At 39.7% G+C, this 21,462-nt stretch overlaps 1 protein-coding gene across 2 annotated transcripts in view; it reads right to left on the reverse strand.

The window, feature by feature from the left end:
* The window catches only part of KLHL29 (kelch like family member 29), a 1,298,229-nt gene that overhangs the window by 224,859 nt on the left and 1,051,908 nt on the right, over positions 1–21,462 (reverse strand). For both annotated transcript variants that reach the window (XM_040348525.1, XM_040348526.1), the window contains exons 9-10: positions 12,626–12,825; positions 10,338–10,597 (exon numbers count right to left, since the gene is read on the reverse strand). In XM_040348525.1, coding sequence (XP_040204459.1) covers positions 10,338–10,597; positions 12,626–12,825 — 460 coding nt within the window. The remainder of the gene's footprint in view (positions 1–10,337; positions 10,598–12,625; positions 12,826–21,462) is intronic.

Raw genomic sequence — 21,462 nt, forward strand, 5'->3', positions numbered from 1 at the left:
ACTGGGCCACTGTCAATGTCACAGTGGTCGTGTGATTGGGAGCCACTACTACTCCCAAATCCTGGCTCCCAATCATTACTAGAGACAGCAACAACAGGTAACAGGTAAGTCAGTCATTATACTGCTAATGTAAAAGAACAAAAAAGGGCACACCAGCCCTGTGCATTAACTGAAACACTATTTAGTTCCAAGGTAAAGCAGGTAATATACTTACAAATGGCAAAATACAACATGCTCACCAGAAATCTCCATAGGGACGACGAGAACCTCTGTGCACATCTCCAGATGGACTAGACAGATGTCACACAGTCCTACAGACACTAACACATTTCAGGGGTGACCTCTCTTCATCAGGGTCTCCTTGAAAATGCATTAGCATCTGTAGTACTGTGTGACATTTGTCTAGTTCAATGAGAAGGCGTGCACATCGATTCTGGTTGTTGCTTTGGAGATTTGTGATTAGCATGTTGTGTTCTACCGATTGTAAGTATATTACCTTGGAAATAAATAGTGTCTTAGTTACTACACAAGACTGGTGCACCCTCTTTTGTTCTTTTACATATAGTGTTTATGGATTCCCTAGTCTGAAGAGGGCAGTAAGGCCAAACGGAACCCTATGAACTAAGACCTGGTTTAACTTTTAGATATGCCTGAGACTTCTTCCACAATGTTGGTGTCATTCTTGAGTGCAGAAGATGTTTTACTATATTGTAATAAACTCCAGCATCCAAATGTAAAAGAAAGGAACAATCATTGCGCAGGCATCCAAGTAAACGATTTATTGAATAAAAGAGGCTAATACACTCACATGTTAAAAGTTACTGGCAAGCATATGGAAACGACCAGCGTTTCCAACCTACAAGATGGCCGCCGTGTCCCGCTCCACGTCCTACGTCACACGTCTTTGCTCCACCCAACTTTTGTCAGAATGCGTCATCAGGGGCGTAGTTAAGGCGTGTGATACTTCTATTTATAGGGGGCGGGCCGGCTTAAACACTGGAAGTTAGGTGCGTTCCACAAACTGGAAGTTGAGTGCGCTCCGGAAGCCTAATTGCCAGTAACTTTTAACATGTGAGTGTATTAGCCTCTTTTATTCAATAAATTGTTTACTTGGATGCCTGTGTAATGAGCGTTCCTTTCTTTTACATTTGGATGCTGGAGTTTATTTGTTGAAACCCTAATTGAATAGAAGCAGTCTCTGAGTCCTTTTGCCTAATGTTTTTGTAGAGTTGATCGATCTATGCAGGAGGAAAGTTGATGTAATTATCAATCACATTAATTGCGTGTACCCTTTACACTGATGGTAAGAGTTAGTATTATTGGGTGTTGGTGGTGGCTATTGTATCCATTCTTATCTGGAATTATCAAGTGGTGGACTTTGTTTTGATCGTCCTCAACAGCTCATTATTGATGAACTTTATTATTTATATCTATTAGCGCTACACCTTTTTTCCTATATATTATACCAAGCCAGCTTTATCAACATAGCACACTGTGTATAGAAATTGTACAAAGTCCACCCGGTAATATAAGTCTAGTGAGTTCTGTATTTATAAAGGGAGCAGGGGAAAGGGAGGAGGGATGGAATGCAGCCAATTGGTGGAAAAAGAACAATGGTGATTGAGGGGGAAGGTAAAGGAAAAAACAGAGGGGAGTGAAAGTTAAAGTGGTTCTAAAGACAGGAGTGTTTATCTTATTGCATTTTATGCATTAAGATAAAAAAAATACTTCTGTATGCAGCAGCCCCCCTAAGCCCCCTAATACTTCCCTGAGCCCATCTCAATCTAGTAATGTTGCACGAGAGACTCAGCTGCCCAGGACCCTCCCTCCTGATTGGCTGAGACACTCAGTTGGCCCCATTGGCTCCCCCTGCTGTCAACAAAGGTCTGAGCTGCTGCTCCATATCTGAAAGGACACACAGAGCTGCTGCTCGGCTCGGGTACCCCCGTAGCAAGCTTCTTGCTGTGGGATGCATGCAGCAGGAGGAAGGGGCCAGGAGTGCCAGTGAGGGACCCGAGAAGAGGAGGATCTGGGATGTTCCATGCAAAACCAACTGCACAGAGCAGGTAAGGATGACATGTTTGTTATTTTTAAAGAAATACAAACAATCCTTTAGTATCACTTTAAGGCCCCTTTGACACAGGCTGTCCAATCAGGCCTGCCGATCCTGTCTGCAAAGTCCAGACGGATGGTGGTTCTATTTTCCATCCATCTGGCGGATCGAATATGATTGGATGAAAATGGACACTTGGTCTGTTTTCACCCGATTTCCTCATAGAGGAGAGCAGGACCTGGTCCGTCTATGCTCTGCACATTTTTTCCTTGAGATGCTCTGTTGTAAAGGTTGTGTTCAGGTTTTTCTCCCATGCTGCAATGAATAACGGATGAGGATTCAATTTGGGGGTAATAAGAGAGGCATATATCAACGACAGAGAGTGTCCAAGTGTGCCATTGTTTGAACCCAACGTTTTGAAATAAAACACATAGTTTTCAAGCAGGAGGTAAATAGCATTTAAACAACAACAGAAAAATCAATAAAAACTGCAACAGCAGAAGAATAAACTAAAGACTTTTAAGCAAAATGATATATCAGCTGTAATGCATTTGGATTTTTGTATCAGTCAGGACAAATGGAAATATTCTCAAACTGTATCTATTAGCAATATAGTCATGACTGAAAAATAAAGCAAAACTCCAGCCAAAAACATCAAGATAAAAATGAACAGCCCATTAAAAAGAAAAATCACAAAACAAGCTTTTAATATTCAGCTTTCCCTGCAGTCCTATTTTCTGCTGCTAGATGTCCTCAGTCTGACATTATTCAACCCACCTCCACTGAGCAACGACCATCCTTGACCTGCCTGGACAGGAGAAGTATCAGGCCTCGTACACACGACCAAGTTTCTCGGTAAAAAAAAACAGCAAGAACCTTGCTGGGAGATATTTTTTTGCCGAGGAAACCAGTCGTGTGTACATTTTCGTTGAGGAAAGTGTCGAGAATGAGCCAAAAAGAGAGAAAGTTCACTATTTTCTCGACGGAAGTCTGATTTGGCTCGTCAAGATCCTCGACGGGTTGGTTTTCAATGAGAAACTCGGACGTCTGTATGCTAAGAAACCCGCGCTTGCTCAGAATAAAGTATGAGACGGGAGTAAAAGTAGCATTTGTAATGGAGATAACACATTTTTAAAGCTGTAACAGACTGAAAAGTGCAAATGTCTCTTACCAAACTTTTATTTAACACGCAAACACATGAGATTAGCAAAAGCAGCCCCAAGAGTTTAGCCAGTGGAATCGAACTTCCCCTGCCGTTGTATGTGTTGGTTGTCACCGCGTTTGAGTACGAGGAGATTTTGGCTTGACTGTGTGTACGCAAAGCAAGCTTGTCGAGTTCCTCGACAAGCCTAACAAGGAACTCGACGAGGAACTCGATGTGTTTCGCCCGTCAAGTTTCTCGGTCGTGTGTACGAGGCCTCACAGTGATGAACTCATCTCTCTGTCACTCTGTTCTTTCCTTCCATCAGTACATGAACTGAACCGCTCTTTGTACTGCTTCTACTTCTCAAACACCAGCTCTGATGTACAGGGACTGCAAAAGGGCCACTGGAACAGGAATGAGATACAAATCTCCCAAACAGGGACAAAAGCAATCAACACCTGAAAGAGTTTCTAAACCCCCCCACCCCTTTTATGCAAGCCAAAACAAGGAAAAATAGTCTTGACTTGAATTCTACTTTGAAGCCTCTCTTTAGGCACATTAAAATTAAAGTATGTGTAAAACTAATATGTTATCAATATCAATGTAATCGTAATGCTGTTTATTTAAAAACGTTATACAACATGTATGAGAACCTCTTATGCCGCGTACACACGGTCGTTTTTTGTCTTGTAAAACAACGTTGTTTTTTCTCGTGAAAGAAAACAAAATTTTTCAAACTTCATTTTTTTTTGGTCGTTTTTTAGAAGACAAAAAACGACGTAAAGTCCAAATAAGATCTTTTTAAATGACGTTTTTAAAAAAACGACCGTGTGTATGCGGCATTAGGCTCCATTGACACTTGCAAATGAGGCCATTTAGGATTAGATGCGCTCCGATTAGCTGCAGGCAGAAAAACCATGGGAGGTGGCTGCTCACATGTAATCACTCATGAAGTAATGATGTGCGAATAGTCGGCCCAGGACGCAGATAGTCTACATCCAGGACCGATCATTTTCAGGTAATTGCTCCATGAGAGAATAGCTGTGGGATCTATCAGACTCCTCTTTTTTCAGTGGGGCTTCCCAGCCACAGCTGATCACAGGGACCCCCCTCTGGGCCTTCCACATCTAATTGCAAACAGCCCCATACGTAAGTGCTAATAGGACCTTATGCTTAATTTTTCAATTGTTCAAGTGATGGAGGTGTCCTATCTTCTCCCCCTAGATCCAGGGGCTTAAGGTGAAGCCTCAAACTGGCACTCGACATCTTGCGTAGATAGAATGCATCCCAGGAGCTTTTTTTCTCCATGGAGATGGGCAGAAGCTCCCTCCGGCTGTAAATGGGATAAAGGAGTGACTGACATCCCTTGTCATTCAATGCCTAAGAGCTAATTCATGCCAGCCGTTGCGTAACAATGCAGCGTCTGGTGTGCAGTGCCGTCCAGCTAGATCACTGCACTGTTCACTAAGAGGTGTGTCTGCCTGTGTAATCGCTGGCTGACCAAACAGAGAATACAAGATGCTGCACAGCTGAATGGCATCCAGTACACTGATAATGCAGGGTACAGCAGAGCTGGGAGGAGAAATGGGGCAAAACTGGAGATACAGGCACACAATGGGGTGGATTTACTAATGGCAAATAACCTGCACAATTTACATGGGAAGTTGCACTCATTTTCCTTAGTAAATATAATGTGGTAAAGCTTTACTTTGTAAAAAAAATGCCCAATCAGGTCCAAGGAGAATGAAAAAAAAAAGCATTTTTTTCTTACACATGATTGGATGATGAATCAGCTGAGCTTTACCACATTTACTAAGCTCTGGGAATCATAAGTGCATCGATTTGTCTCTAGTAAATCAACCCCTATGCATAGGCACAGCATCCTGTAACTCCTAGTACCAGTCCCAGGGACACAAACTGGTCATGCACTGATCTACCTCAATGCTTGGCGTGGTCAGATTGAAACAAGAACTGCCAAGGTCATCAGGTACAGAATTGTACAGCTCTACGTAAACTGTATAATAATAATATTAATAATAATAATAATAATAATAATAATAAATAGATTACAGCCCATATTTACAAAAACTATATGGATACAAAACCACACTTGAAATCTTAATTTTTGGGGTAACACACTTTAAAATTCCACCCCTCTTCCCCCACCTTTCCCCCGTCCACCAATTAAGAAACTGTTGCTAATTTTTCCCAGGGGATAGGCTAGCACACAGTAACACCTACCTTACTTCTTAGTATTGTGATCTTTCTCTTTTCTTGTTCTGGTTGTGACCACCTAGTCTGCCTAAACCACATGCTTGTTTTTGTCCCGTTTTTGTCAGTTGTGCAGTTCTAAAGGGGTCTATTTAGGAATGTTTTCACAAAACTTTCTCAAATTGTTCCTACATTTGTCTATTTGAACTCAATTCAAACAGGGGTAGGCAACCTTAAAATCGGAGTTCCGAAACTGCAGCTGCTGACTTTTAAAGTAAGGACACTTACCTGTCCAGGGCACCATCTTTGGTGAGGTTATCAGGAAATTAAGCCTTGCGGCTTCACTTCCTGGTTCCCTACTGCGCAAGCGCAACTCGTGCTGTGCAATACCACTGGTCCCTGCTGTCTTCTGAGACCTGTGTGTCTCCCAGAAGACAGCGGAGGGGTGGGCCAAAGGAAGTGGCATAGATACCCATGGGTGGCTTGGGTATATATGCCCAAAAGTGGGAGCAAAATACCTGTATTATACAGGTATCTACACCCCCTCCCACCTGAAAGGTGCCGAATGTGACACCGGAGGGGGTGAGGGTTCCAAAAAGCTGAAGTTCCATTTTTGGGTGGAACTCTGCTTTAAAGAGGTGGAGATCTAGCTTAACAACTTGGGAGACGTCAAAGATCACCGGGCACAGTGTCACCCAGTGTTACCTTCTCACATCTTATTTAAACCTTTAATTGCTGTACTACTGTGTCGCAATCGCGTGCATTGCACAGCAATCATGGGTATAAGTCAAGTGGTGGGGAGGCAACATATTGCCACTCACCACCTCTCAAGCACACTTGGATCACTTTTTTGAGAGGAGCAACAGTGCCTGGTGCACTTGTGAATGTGCCGTCTTCAGAAAGTGCACCAAACCCACAGGATGTAATAGAAGACTATGGCTAAATCCTGCGAGTACACTGCACTGCACCCGTAGTGTGGGTAAACCACAGCACATCAGTGTGAAAGCAGACCTATACTATTATGCCCAGTGTATTTCTTCACACTGAACTGAAGATCTCCTTTTTCCTGCTGATGGCACCACTCTGGAGACCGCTAGCTGGGATAAGAGGTGGAGTGCAGTTGGTATCACTCGGCATGGGACAGGAGTCAGCACTACAGAAGAGGCATTGGTTTGTGCGGCTTTTTCTCCCTACTAAAGCTCCAACTTTACAAGTAGTCCCTCTGTATTGAACTCTGTTTGATGCTCTAGAATGGCGGGTCAGTAAGCCCAGACTGCGATCTACCAGTCACCTGTCTGCAATCTACAGGTTACTGAACCTCGATTTAAAAAAATAGGAGAAGGCTGTGGGAATCTTGTGTGAAACCCTTTATAAACACAATTTGTTGTTTAACTGCAACAGAGAAAAATTAGGCTTTCTTTTCTGTCTGACAGGGCCGTGTAAGTCTCAGGACTTGATTGATAGAAATACAATTCTTTGTATGTATCCTTATAATGTGTTTTACTGCTCTGTGGATTATGGATACTTTAAATAAAGAATTTGCCCCAAGAAAAGGAAATACAATTCCTTTGGTAGGTAAAATAATACCCATATTTGTATTTCATCTATGTACTAAGTGGTTTGTCTGGAGTTAAACTTGAAACATATTTTATAACTGGCAGCAGATTGTTGGAGATGACAAAACAGAACAAGTATTCCTAACACAAAATTAGCGCTATCAAACTAAAATTAAACGTAAAATTACCAAAATGTAAGTGTAAATATGTGTCAAGTTGCTAGCTCTTACACTTACAGTGCTCCACTCACCACTATTTATAACCATCAATTCAATAATATAGAGTAGTGCAACTTGTTAATAAATATATGAATCTCATTAAGTGCAATAATAAATTATTACACATGACAAAGTGCAAAATTATGCAATCCCATTCAAAATGCAAAATAGTCCAATATACGATCTACAAAGTCCAATAATCCAGAGCAAGATAGAACAAAGTAGGAAAAACACCCAGAGTATCTTCAGATATATTTCATCCTATAGTGCTTATCCTTCACCAGGTGAATAACATGCTCACCTCAAACATGAAAAGAAATTACCTGTGTTATATGTTACAAGTGCACAGAGACCAGCTCCTTAGTTCTCTTAATTGAACTCCCAATGTCTCTATCCTCCAACTCCACCAGTATGAGTCATACTTCCAACGCATGTATAATGGAAGATACAAGAGGCACAGATATAGTGTACTCTCACTTAACAAACTTTTATTCCCACATATACAGACATACACTTACTAAAAACAGAGCTTGGTAAAAGCATTTGGTATCAGTCTAATGCTGGCTCAACTCCCAGCGAGTGCACAGTGTGATGTCACAGGCTCGGCTCCTCCCTTCACACCTTGGGCCCCTTGTGATTGGGTATTCCTAACAGGACATTGCTTCCCTCTTCCTATGCTCTTAGCACCCTTCAGCCTATGGATGTTTTGGACTAGCTCTCTTTTTATTATCTACTTTGACAACCTCAGCACTAATTACTAAAGCTGGCTATGCGATAGAATTTCACTCAAAATGCTTAATTTTAAGAACATTTGTTTGATTTTCTAATCCTTAGTGGGAGTAAAATCAACCACAGTGAGGAGAAAAATTATAGAAGCAGGGTGGAAAATTTTCCTCAAACAAATACATTTCTAACCATATACGTGGATTTCATTCTGGAAATTACATTCATTCCAAAATCAAATGGTAAATCAAATGAGATTTTGAAATACTTTTGCATGGCACTTATCCAGTCATCAAATCTCAAAAGAGTTTTCAGATGAACGTTTGTTCTAAAATATACAAATGTATAGCTAACTTTATTTGTAATTCTTTGCTTCTGTGGATCTAGCTAGCTACCATAACCCCAATATCCTCTTCTTAAGCGGGCGGTCCGCTTAAAGATTAAAGTGGTCTAAGCGGCAGATTCCGCCCCTCCCGCCACGCTCCAGTGTAGATGCTTGCGCGCAGAAGCGAATGCATAAGTGAGCAGCGCCCACATTTGAAAACAGTGTTGAAACCACACATGTGAAGTATCACCGCGATCGGTAGAGCGAGCGCAATAATTCTAGCCCTAGACTCCCCCTGTAACTCAAAACATGCAACCTGTAGAATTTTTTAAACATCACACATGGAGTTTTCGAAAGGGTAAAAGTTTGTCGCCATTCCACGAGCGGGCGCAACTTTAAAGCGTAACATGTTGGGTATAAATTTACTCAGCGTAACATAATCTTTCACAATATACAAAAAATGGGCTAACTTTACTGTTATCTTATTTTTTTATTTAAAAAAGTGTATTTTTCCCAAAAAAGTACGCTTGAAAGACCTCTGCACAAATATGGTGTTACAGAAAGTATTGCATCGACCGCCATTTTATTCTCTAGAGTCTAGGGTGTTAGAAAATATATATATAATGTTTGGGGGTTCTTAGTAATTTTCTAGCAAAACAACAAGTTTGAAATCTCCCAACAACCCCCTGTGGTTTAACCCCAATCTTCAGGAACTATACTTCCTTCCTGATCCCAATCGCTGATACTCCAAGGGGGTTAAATATTTATGCCACCTATACAATGCTCAGGGCTTTAAATCTATTTCTCATTTACGTTTAGATTTAGATATACCAAGATCGTACCTATTTTATTACTACCAGCTCAGGCTATCCGTGCCCTGTTTGGCTCCCTGGGTGATCCCACTGACCTGCCCCCATTGGAAAAACTGCTCAGACAGCCAGATCCCACTAAACTTGTCTCCACCTATTATGCAGCCCTAATGACTGACTTTAACCCCAGGTTTCACAAAGCTCATGTAAAATGGACCTCTCTGGAAATCTCCCTGGTAGACGAGGACTGGTCAGAATTTAGTGATATGTATAAAACCTCTGTTATTGCTTCCCGGGACCGCATCATACAGGTCAAAAATTTCCATCAAACCCACCTCACTCCGGCTAGGTTACACAGGATGGGTCTCCTGCCCTCGGCTGCCTGTTTCCGCAACTGTGGTCGGGAGGCCGATTTCTTACACTGCTTCTGGACATGCCTGGTAGTCCAGGACTTCTGGGAAGAAGTGGGTGCTTTCATCTCATCGGCGCTAGGCCTCCCAAACATAACTCACCCCAAGAACTGCCTATTAGGCATTTTTGGCGAATTACACCTATCATCATATGCCAAGAGACTGCTCTGTATACTCTTCTTCTATGTTAAAAAAGCTGTTTTACTGTCCTGGAAGGCCACACAGACCTCTCTGAAATCCCTCTGGTTAAAACGTATTAATGACGCTATCCCACTATATAAACTTACTTTTGAACTCCGGAAACAGAACAAAACCTTCCACAAAATTTGGGGTAGATGGTTGGCTAGTCCGCTAACCCTCTCTCAGCACTGATTGTACTACTCTTGCTTGACCATTGATGGTCCGTGCCTCACGGATCTCTAAATGTCTGGATCTCCGCTTTTGCTATATCCAGGTATTATACCTGATCCTTTTACCACTGTGCCTACTTTATATTTTGCACTGATGTCAGTTTATTTTTCTATGTTTGAGTGCATTGCCTAACGTTTATGACCAGGTTGTCTGGTGTTTTTTTTTTGTATGTTTTTCTGTTTGTTGGTTTATCTTAAACCTAATAAAAAAACAACAAGTTTGAAAAATAGCCTTGGGGCTGAAGTGGTTAAATTAAAAAAAATATTTATTTTAATAAGATCAAACACATTTTTTTTCATATTTTAATGACGCTTACAGTGCTGTGCGAGGAGTGTATTTTAAAGCATACCTGGAATTCCACATTAAGCCTGCATAGAAGTTATTTTGAAGCACTACCAAAATACATTTTTATATCTTTCTGTGTGTCGTATTTGACAAAGTGGAAACAGCTTACAAAAAGTAGTTTATCTCTCCTACCTGTGCTCTGTTTTTCGGATCTTTCTTTATCCATTTTAGCAATGTCTCGTAGACCAGCTCCTCAGCTTTGGTGTTCAGGCTGTCATTAGAAATGTATGATACGAAATCATCCTTTGAGATATTCAGGATCTCATCCTGGTTTGCTACCTCTGGGAAGTTTTGCAAGGCGTACGCTTTGGCCATGTTGTACAACTCCACACACTGCATGGCCTCTGCCATGGCCAGGATGCCCAGGCAGTTGTTGGCAGTCAGCTGTTTCTCTGCAGAAAAACAAACACAGCATATCATTTTACCATTGTCCACCAATCCATATAAGCTACCTGACTTAAAGGGAAACCATAATGGTTCTGGACCTATTTTATTTTAAAGGTTTTTATTTTTTAATTTAAACTGACATGTTATATCTCTTTTTTTTCAAATGTATACTAATAAACAGTTGTCAACACATGACAAAGTATACCCAAGAGCACTATGAGTTTTTGAGATGTTAAAGGGTTTATCTCCTTTTTGACCCAATATGGATAATTTACTAAAGGAGCAAAGTCTGCTTACCTAGCTAAGGTAACATTGGTTGAACTAAATGGACTTGTGACTATGTAACTATGTACTATTGACTTTGTAAAGGTGTAGGTTTACTTTACAAAATTAATGTTAGTAAATAGTGTAAAACTATGTTTACTTTGAATACCCAATCATGTGTGAGGCAATTAAGAAGAAATATCATTTTTGGTAGTTCATGAAAATTGTATATAAAAATAAACTTTGTTTTAAGTGAACAGTCTCTGTTTAGTATAGATTAATTAAAAAAAATATCTAAATTTCAGCTTGAGCTACTGAGCCAAGTAAAAAACAGGTTTCTTCTAATAAACAGTGGAGCTAAGGAGAGCCTGGAAATTATGTGAAAAAAATAAATAAAAATATGCATATGCAGTCATTAATATTACTAGATTAAAAAAAGAGAATATCATTTTTTATTTTACTTTTTAATTATGATCATCATGAAAATACAAATAATTATATATATATATATATATATATATATACAGTGTATATGTGACTTTACATTCCCTTTACAGATATATACTGTAGGTTTGAATTACTAAAACTGAGTGCAAAATCTGGTGCAGATCTGCATAGAAGCCAATCAGCTTTTAAGTTTTAATGAATACACTGAAGTAAAATGCTGATTGAAGTAAAATGCTGATCTCCACCAGATTTTCCACTCTCCAGTTTAGTAAATCAGCCCCTATATATATCCATATATATATTATCTATCTATCTGACTTTCATTTTAAATTATGTCGCCAAAACTTTGTGGACACCTGACCATCACACCTATATTGTATAAGCCTGTTGGACACCTCATTCCAAATTCGTTGGCATTAATATACAGATACACTTCACCTTCCTTTGTGGCTACAACAGCCATTGTTCTTCTGGGAAGGCTTTCCACAAGATTTTTGAGCTTGCGTGTGGAAATTTGTGCCCGTTTAGCCAAAAGAGCATTTGTGTGGTCAGGTACTGATGTTGGATCAGAAGACCCGTATCACAATCAGTATTCCAATTCATCCCTAAGGTGGTCAGTAAAGTTGAGGGTTCATGGCTCTGTGTAGGCCACTCAAGTTCTTCCACACCAAACTCATGAAACAATGGGGGTTATTTACAAAAGACAAATCCACTTTGCGCTACAAGTGCAAACTACAAGTGCAAAGTGCACTTGAAATTGCACTGAAAGTGGGGGGGGACTTGCAAGGAAAATAAAAAACAGAATTTTAGCTTGCACATGATTGGATAATAAAATCAGAAGTTTCCCCTCATTTCATATATACCCCTCAGATTTACAGCGACTGCACTTCCAAGTGCACTTTCAGTGCAATTTCAGGTGCACTTTGCACTTGTAGTTTGCATCTGTATTGCAAAGTGTATTTGCCTTTCGTAAATAACCCCCTATGTCTTGGAGTTGTGCACAGGGTCATGGTGGAACAGGTATTTCCCACACTGTTGCCACAAAGTTGTCAGCACACAACAAAATGTACTTGTATGTTGGGGCATTAACAGTGTCCTATATAAACGGAATAATTTGGAGGGGTTTCCACAGAGTTTTGGCCATATAGTACACTGATGGTATGGCATATTAGATATTCGCATGTAGGACAATACAGAGTGTGTGCTTAGCATTTTGTATTAAAAACCTAATGTTATAATATGGGAATGGAACCTAGACTGGCCCCTGCTCATTTACAAGCCTAGTTGCTTTCTAATGTGTATTTTCAAAAAGTGCCTCCTACCTAAGAAGGATACGCAGACTTTACAGAAGGTGTGGAACTGAAACTTGCTGGCTGCCTCCAGGAGGATTTTAGCATTGGCTGAATCTATGATCAGGGAACCTGTATAGACAAATTCCAGCAACAGTTCCAAGACTTCAGCATTGATATTGGACATAGTCAGCTCCAGTTTTTCTCCATTCTTAACCTGCTCCAGCGACGACCTGGCAAATACAACAACATTCTTAGCATGGACAAGGGTTATTAGGTAAATCAGAACCCAACAATACTTTTCATTAGCTTTCTAGGCATAAAGCATTTTGTCTGTCATACTAAAACAACTCATCTTTTCCTGGATCTGGAAGAGAATGGTCTTTAAATTCATACAATGGAATAGAAAATAAATAAATAAAAGTCAAACAAACAAAAGGTTTTATTGCTGTGATTATTTGCATTCTCATGCATAAAAGGTTGCAAACGCAAGGAAGATGAGGCAACGTTAATGAAAATGGATACAATGTTAGTTTTCAAAGGGAAACAATACATTTTAATGAGATCATTAATTACTGAGTGTAAGAAAGGCTTTAAAATTGCTCAGCTGAAGCAGATTGTTGATGTATCTGAATATGCATTTGTAACAAGTAATGAGAAGTTAAGCGACACTTAAATAACTTTTCTGTTTTAGTTATTGGTTTGTTTTTTTCATTTGTATTCTTTATTAGTTTTAATGTATAAAAATAGGCTACCTTTCCTGAAAAGGGTGCAAGTCATCCCTTGACAACTGCTTCTACAATATAATTGTAGAACTTCTCAGCCACTTTACAGGATTATCAATGCCTGTCAACTATTTAACTATCTCAGAAGTCTGTCAACTGAACTAACAAATCAAAAAAAAACTGCATGGAGTACACGAGCAGTATGGAAAAAGTTGACTTGTATCTGTTTTTCAAGAGACTCTTTGGCTGGAAAAAGAAAAGTAATTAATCACAGATGAGTGGGCAACCCCTTTTAGTCTGGCAGCTACTGAGATCCTGGATAGGTTTTAAACTTGTATTTAATGAAAACATTTAACTATACTAATTTTTTTTATTTTAACATGTGGCGGAATGTAAGCATATTTTAGCTGGAAGCATGTTTACATTTTTTCCACCTTTTTTAGCTTCTTAATCATCCTAATTACATGAAAACACATAGCGCTTATTAAACAAGATATTAACAGAGAGTAATGGAGCATGTATATGTACATATTTTGCTGTGTAAAATGGAAATTATGCCCCACGTGTCTTCAAGCAGGTGTATGCAACTATTTACATCACTGCATTTTGCCTATGGCCACAGAAATGGAAGAAATGGACCTAGTACATCTAGAAGCCAGTTCGCTTCCTTGCTGCATTTTCCCAAACATCTAGTGAAATTATACTTGCTGTTTTGGGAATGGATCTATCAAATAATCTTTACTGTGTCATAAAAAAAAAAGGAAAATGGGACACAGCCACAAGAAAAAGATTTAAGCAAGTGTACACATTCTCCGTAGTTCTGTAGTATACATTTATAGCAGATTGTATTTCCTATAACTATGATATAACCATAGTGTCTAACCTAATAACAGCTGAAATCCAGTTGGGAACAGGGGTTGCATCACTGCTCATGGAAATAAACATTGGGGTTGATTTACTAAAACTGGAGAGTAAAAAATCTGGTGAAGTTGTGCATGGTAGCCAATCAGCTTCCAGTTTTTTTCTCTAAGCCTAATTGAACAAGCTTAAATTTGAAGCGGATTGGCTACAATGCATAGCTGCACCAGGTTTTGCACTCTCCAGTTTTAGTAAATCAATCCAGATTAGTCTTTCTTAATGAGTTCAATACTGTATTATTGTTTAAAACAGAAAAAACATCTAGGCTTGTCCAATAAAATAATGGAAGAAACAAAATGCAGGGTCCACTGCTCAGATCAACCGGTTAGGATGCATTGTAAACCAAAGTGAGTTCAAACTGTTTGTTAAGTTTTAAAGCTAAATTGTATCTTTTTTTTTATGTTTATATTTTTGGAGACGATAAATTAATTAATTAAATTAATTGTGGACCATGTTTTTACTGGTGAGATTTCTCCTTACTTCCTGTTGGAAAAAGAAGTCATGGGAAATCTTTCCAGTGTGGACAAGGGGGAAGGGTTAAAAACTCTGTTGGGTTATTATCCCTACGTTTGTCCCAGAACACCCGTTCATCTAATTTATCATGCTGCTGTGAAAAGGACAGGAAGTGATGAAACCTCCCCAATTTAGAAATATTTACTGTTCTAAAGTGTATATAAGCCTACAAAAAGTTATGTTATGAGATGCAATTGAAAAGTTATTCAATCTCATTTTATTTAGTTCACAAGTGGTAGTGGGGAGAGGAATTTTTTTGACTATTAAAAAAAGTTGTGCTTGATACTGGACTTTAATGGTCGGGTTCGCTTTAGTTTTTTAATCTTTTCCAAGCTACCCACCCAGGAGTCTATTTCCCTCACAATGTCTTCTCCGCTTCTATAAAGTAATCTTGACTGGTACTGCCCTGATTTTTTGATGCTTCTCCGATGCTTCGTTGATGTTTTAATGAGACATTCGGTGGTGCTTTTTATAAGCATTAATGAAGCTTGAATTAAAGCCTCTCAAAAGCTTCAGGTGCTTCAAGACAGCTTTGTCATAGACTTCTATGGAGGCTTTGAAGATGTTTTGAAGCACCACTAAAGCGACATGGGGTATAATTTTTGAAGGGCTTGACTGGCGAACCCTTAGGGCTAGTTTACATGGCTTCGGACAGGCTTTTTAAAGCTCTCTGAATGCCAGTCAAAGCTCCTGTCACTAAATAAAATAGTTAGCTTACAGTTCTGTTAACACCTTGCTTTTGCTTGGATGGGGCTTCGATGAGGCTTCGGTGGGGCTTCGAGGAGGCGTTGGTGGAGCTTCGATGGGGCTTTGGTGAGGCTTGGATGAGGCTTCGGTGGGGCTTTAAGCGAGCATAGACATTTCTATGGAGGCTTTGAAGACACTTTGAAGCACCACTGAAGCAACATAGGGTATAGGTCTATGGGTGATGTCACTGCTCTCTGCTCTCAGGCATTCTCAGTTGCTATCGGGTGCTCTCTCCCCTGCAGCTGCCGTTGGCTGCCACAGGAGATCACATGCCTGGACCAGAGAGGGTCAGTATATACATCTTTCTTAAACAGGTTAGTCAGCATAGGTATTAGGAATAGCTGGGTGTAGCCTAAAATTCTATTTCAAGGTATACTTCTCCTTGTACCGCTTATTGAACAAGCCCATTGCATCTCTATTTATTGATTCAGTTCCAAATAACATTAAACACCTATATGTTTTATATTTGGCACCCTATAAAGATTTGTATTGCTACGTGTCACTGTCATTGTTCTGTTTTATTTCTGTCTCTCTGTCCTCCATCTTGAGTTTCTCCTATCGTCTACTTGTGCAAAGTTTGCCCTACCAGGAGTTTGAAAGAAGAAAAGAGCTATATAAAAATATCTAAAATACACCGCTGAGGGAAATATAAAGATAGCATAAAGGATAGCCAATCAATCAAACTGCGAGAAAAGCACTACAAGGGGACTGTTTCTAGGCCCCCGGCTGGCACATGAAGGAGTTCTAGCCGCTCTGGGCTCTACCTTAGATAGAGAGAAAGTAATATAGTTTCAGCTTTCCTTTTTTTTCTTTTTTTTTTTTTAAATCAACTCACTTTGACCTGTGATCTTTAAACAGGCTCTGATATACCATGAAGAAAAATAAAAAGCACTGTCCTTTTATCAGGCTATTTGATCTTTTTTCCAAGGTTATATGTTAAAAAAGAGAGTTTTGTTCTAAAAATATATTGTTCCCTTCAGGCACTAAAAGGAAGACCTCAGTGACATAGCTTTGAAAACAGAATACAAGACAAGATAGACAGACAAAATGGTTAGAGCGTAAGGAAGGAGGTGGGTGGGGGGCTTCCAGATCTTGCGCACGAAGCCAGCAGCCATCCTTAAGGAGTTTTCCTGTGTAAAGTGCTAAATAACTTCAGAATCAAGATATTGCCTGCATTGGGAAGTGTGAATTAGTGCTCGTGTGAGCTTTTTTAAAGCCTCAGTTCATTATGTGTGACTGTCAGCATCAGACACGCCTGAAAGAGTAAACAAATGTAAGAGAATTTGGTCATGAGGAGAAAAAAAAAAGATAGGGGGGAAAAAAAGCATTATGTTATTTTGAAAAAAATATATATTATTTTCAACAACTTTATATAAAAAGACACTGAGATGTTTAGATGTTTAGCGGTGGGCCTCATTTCAAAAAGTGCATGAAAGGCAAAATATGCGTCACCCATAGTGGCCAGTCAGAGTTTTGCTTTCATTTTTTAGCCCATACTGTAAAAAATAAAGCTGTAGTCTGATTGGCTGCAAAGGGCTACCAACTTTTAGATGGTTTTGAGACACTTTTCGCATGAGCTCCATTGAAATCACACCTGATGGAATCATTTCAGCCTTATTTAACAGCATAGAGCAAAGAAGAATGAGGGGCAGGTAATAGAAACCAATCATATTTCTGCTTCTATTAGTTTGACCAATCTAAACTTGAGGAAGCTGATTTGTGGTTGATAGTTACTGGTTATTGCACAGCAATACCCTCTGCTATTTACGAAAGCAGCCCAGCTAGTTAATGTTCTACATACTCTAGTTTTTCAAAAGTCTAAATTGAATATATTGAAAATGTTCTATACCACAGCTCTTTACAGAGAACATTGAATCAATCACATCATCAATTTAAAGTTATTAGACTTTAACGAGCCCCTAAAAAATATTTAAAACCTAGGATATGAAAGAGAGTTGTATTACAATGGACCAATATGTAAAAGTTTCAAACCTAAAAGAAGAGGTAGATATATATATATATATAAAGTAAATAGACACATAAAAACATACATCCAATGAAGGTGGTAGACTAGGGAATGCCAAACACACAGCAATCGTCCTATCTAGTAATGCCAGAGGAGGGGGGGGGGGGATTACTTGCACCTACCCTAAAACAATAGCTTACTATTTCTGCATGTGGGCACTTTTACAAACCACATTTTTTTCTTACAAAATGACAAATCCATCCAGTTCAACCAACAGAGAAAAAACAAAACACACACAAATCAAAAACCTCCAAATACACATGATATACCCATAGTTTATCCAGAGAAAGGAAAAAAAAAAAAAAACACAAAGCAAGATCCGATTTTCTTCTAATTCCCAATCCCCCAAGATTGTATATTCCCTGGTTCAACTTTACTATGAATGTTAGTATCCTAAAGTTATATTATGTACATTTAGGAAAGAATACAGGCCTTTTTTTTTTAAAGCAATCTACTAAGCTGCCAGAAGCAGCTCTTGAGGGAGTCTATTCCACATTTTCACAGCTCTTACTGTGAAGAAGCCTTTCCGTATTTGGAGGTTAAATCTCTTTTGCTCTAGACGTTAAGAGTTCCCCCTTGTCCTCTGTAATGGCCTTAGGCCTCGTACACACGACCGAGTTTCTCTGCAAAAACCAGCAAGAAACTTGTTTTTGTCTTTTTTTGCCGAGGAAACTGGTCGTGTGTACACTTTGACGAGGAAACTGTCGAGGATCCCGTCGAGCCAAAAAGAGAGCATGTCTTCTTTTTCCTCGACGGGAATGGAGAAATTTGGCTCGCCGAGATCCTCGACAGCCTAACCAGGAACTCGACGAGCAAAACGATGTGTTTCGCCCATCAAGTTTCTCAGTCGTGTGTACGAGGTCTGAAAGTGAATAACTGAGCACCAAGTTCACTATATGGACCACCATTTATGTACTATTTTGTTTGTTTATTTTTTTATGGTTGAACTGGATGTGTCTTTTTTCAACCTGACTAACTATGTAACTACGTACTTGTACATGTTGATCATATCCCCTCTTAATATCCTCTTCTCAAGAGAGAATAAATTCAGTGCCTCTAATCTTTCCTCATAGTTGAGCTCCTCCATTACTCTTATCAGTTTGGTTGCCCTTCTCTGCACTTTCTCCAATTCCCCAATATAATTTTTGTGAACTGGGGCCCAAAACTGAACTACGTATTGCAGATGAGGTCTTACTACAGGGTCTTGTACAGGGCCAAAATAATATACCTCTTTTAATTCACATTTCTCTAGCTAATGGGACTTCTTTAACATATTGCAGATCTTTTATTTTAATAAGGTAATAAACCCAAATCGAAAGTTGTGTTATGTTGCAGCTTACCATTCTTAGATGTAGTGCTGCAACAGTTTTCTATTTTTTACACCCTTTTTCCTGCATTTTTACCTATTGATACTGTTATTTTGCAACTTCTTTTAACAGACCAAGAAGGCCAAAGGTGTCAGTTGAAGGGCTGAGACAAGCATTTTACCATTGACAGGGTGCTTACAACAATCAGGTTTTATTCATTTATATAAAACCTTTATGCCAAAAGGAAAAAAACTACTGCTGTAACTGCTTAAAAAGTTAAAGCGGAGCTCCACCCTAAAGTGGAACTCCCGCTGATCAGAACCCTCCCCCCCTCCGGTGTCACATTTGACACCTTTCAGGGGGGAGGGGGTGCAGATACCTGTCTAAAGACAGGTAATTGCACCCACTTCCGGCCACAGTCTACGGGCAGACTGCGGGCAGGACGTCACCTCCCGTCCTCCCCCCGTTGTGCTCTGGGAACACTCGGCTCCCAGAACACAGCGGGAGCCAATCAGCAGGCGCAGCGCAACTCGCGCATGCACCGTAGGGAACCGGGCAGTGAAGCCGGAGCGCTTCACTTCCTGGTTCCTTCACCGAGGATGGCGGGGGGGGGCACCAGAGTGATGAGCGATCGCTCGTCCTCTGCTGCGGACGGCGCTGGACTTCAGGACAGGTAAGTGTGCCGATATTAAAAGTCAGCAGCTGCAGTATTTGTAGCTGCTGACTTTTAATATTTTTTTTCAGCGGACATCCTCTTTAAGTCCATCTAAATCTGCTAGTATATCTAAAACTTTCCTCTCCCCAGATTAACAATGTTGCTGTCCCTGCTGCTCCTCCATCCACAGTGCACAGTGCAGACACCCGAGGACAAGAAGTGTGTTACTGGCTAGATCACCAGATTAAAAAAAAAGGAAAAGAAGCCCAAAAAAAAGATGACGAACGCAGCCAACCATATTTATTGATTGGTAAGATGCAATGTAATACATCTTAGGTTTTGGGTTTAATACCACTTTAAGCTTAGTGGTTCTATAAAGACAACTAAAACAAAAAAAAGTGTTCCAAAATGAAAACTGAAGCTGGCATGGTAACTTACTGGTAAGTACTTGTCTACACTTTGGTTACATCTGTTTTTTTTTTTTTTTAGCAGATAACTGGTTTTTGGCTCTTATTTTGGAATACTCTCTTTAGTTGCTAGGAAGAACATGAAAGTATTTATATCCACCTATAATTTGGAGGTAATATTACCGTTTTATAAAAGGAAGTTGACTATCCAAGAATCTAAAATATCTAAACTTGAATGAAAAAACAAGTTCAAAGGTTTACTCTATTAATTAAAAAATGTTGATGTTTTTCTAAATGCAGGCAATGACGGAAATCAAGTGAGATATTTACATGAAACACATTATGCAGGTCAATGTCCCTCAAGGTAGGTGGATTGGCAGCATTCACATTAACATGACAGATGGCACCTGCTTAGCAAATTCATCGTTGTCACATCTAATGGAAGCCCTTATGTTGATTCTCTACCAGCATCACATAATGGTGCTTCCCTCGCAGATTTCAGCTAGTGGTTAGAAAAGCCTGTGTAACCTTCTTCACTGATGTAGAACGATAAATCTCCATGTATTCTTACATAAAGTATACTGACATCTGCAACACAACATAAAAAAAAGGCCTAATATAACAAAATCCAGCAATGCGTATGGGGATCAGATATTAAAGAAAACTAAAGTATCGTCTCACGAAGGTCACATTTATAGTAATATGTGACCTGCTCACGTTTTTACCTATTTTCTGTTTAATATTATTTCTTAGAATGCTAATGAAAGCAAGGCTAGCTGAGATTGTCTGTCCGCTTAAAATGAAAAAGGCAGGACAGGAGATGAAGGCAAGTCTCACAGAAGTTCTAATTCTTCTCTAAACAATCTACAGTAAAAAGGACAAAACACTGTTTGGCTGAAGTTCCACTTTAAAGCGGAATACCAGGGAGGTATAAAAGACACACATTAATGCAGCTTTGCATTCATTATTGAGTCTTTAAATGCATGGTTAAATACATACAGCATAAAGACCTGAATATGACCCAGTATCAGCCTTCTGCCTATAACTATAAAGCAGTATTAGGTTGACAGAAGAAGAAACATAACAAGGAGCCAATCAGGAGAGAGCAAGTGTAAGGCCTCGTACACACGACCGAGGAACTCAATGGGCGAAACACATCGTTTTGCTCGTCGAGTTCCTTGTTAGGCTGTCAAGGAACTCGACAAGGCAAGTTTCTCCATTCCCGTCGAGGAAAAAGAAGACATGCTCTCTTTTTGGCTCGACGGGATCCTCGACAGTTTCGTCGTCGAAAAATGTACACACGACCGGTTTCCTCGGCAAATAAAAAAATCCCAGCAAGTTTCTTGCTGTTTTTTGCCGAGAAATTTGGTTGTGTGTACGAGGCCTAAGAGAGGTGAGCTCATCAGTCTTCTGCTTCTCCTTCACTGTCCAGTTACAAGCTGGAAAAAGGATAAAACTGGTAAATGTGACTTAATTGCAGCAAATGAAAGTAAATTACCTGCCTGGTCAGTCAGGGCTGGGCTATGTAATAGGGACTGACTAGACAGAAATGCACAAGCTTTGGTAGGAAGC

This window comes from Rana temporaria, chromosome 4, assembly GCF_905171775.1.
Source record: "Rana temporaria chromosome 4, aRanTem1.1, whole genome shotgun sequence".
Classification (NCBI taxonomy): Eukaryota; Metazoa; Chordata; class Amphibia; order Anura; family Ranidae; genus Rana; species Rana temporaria.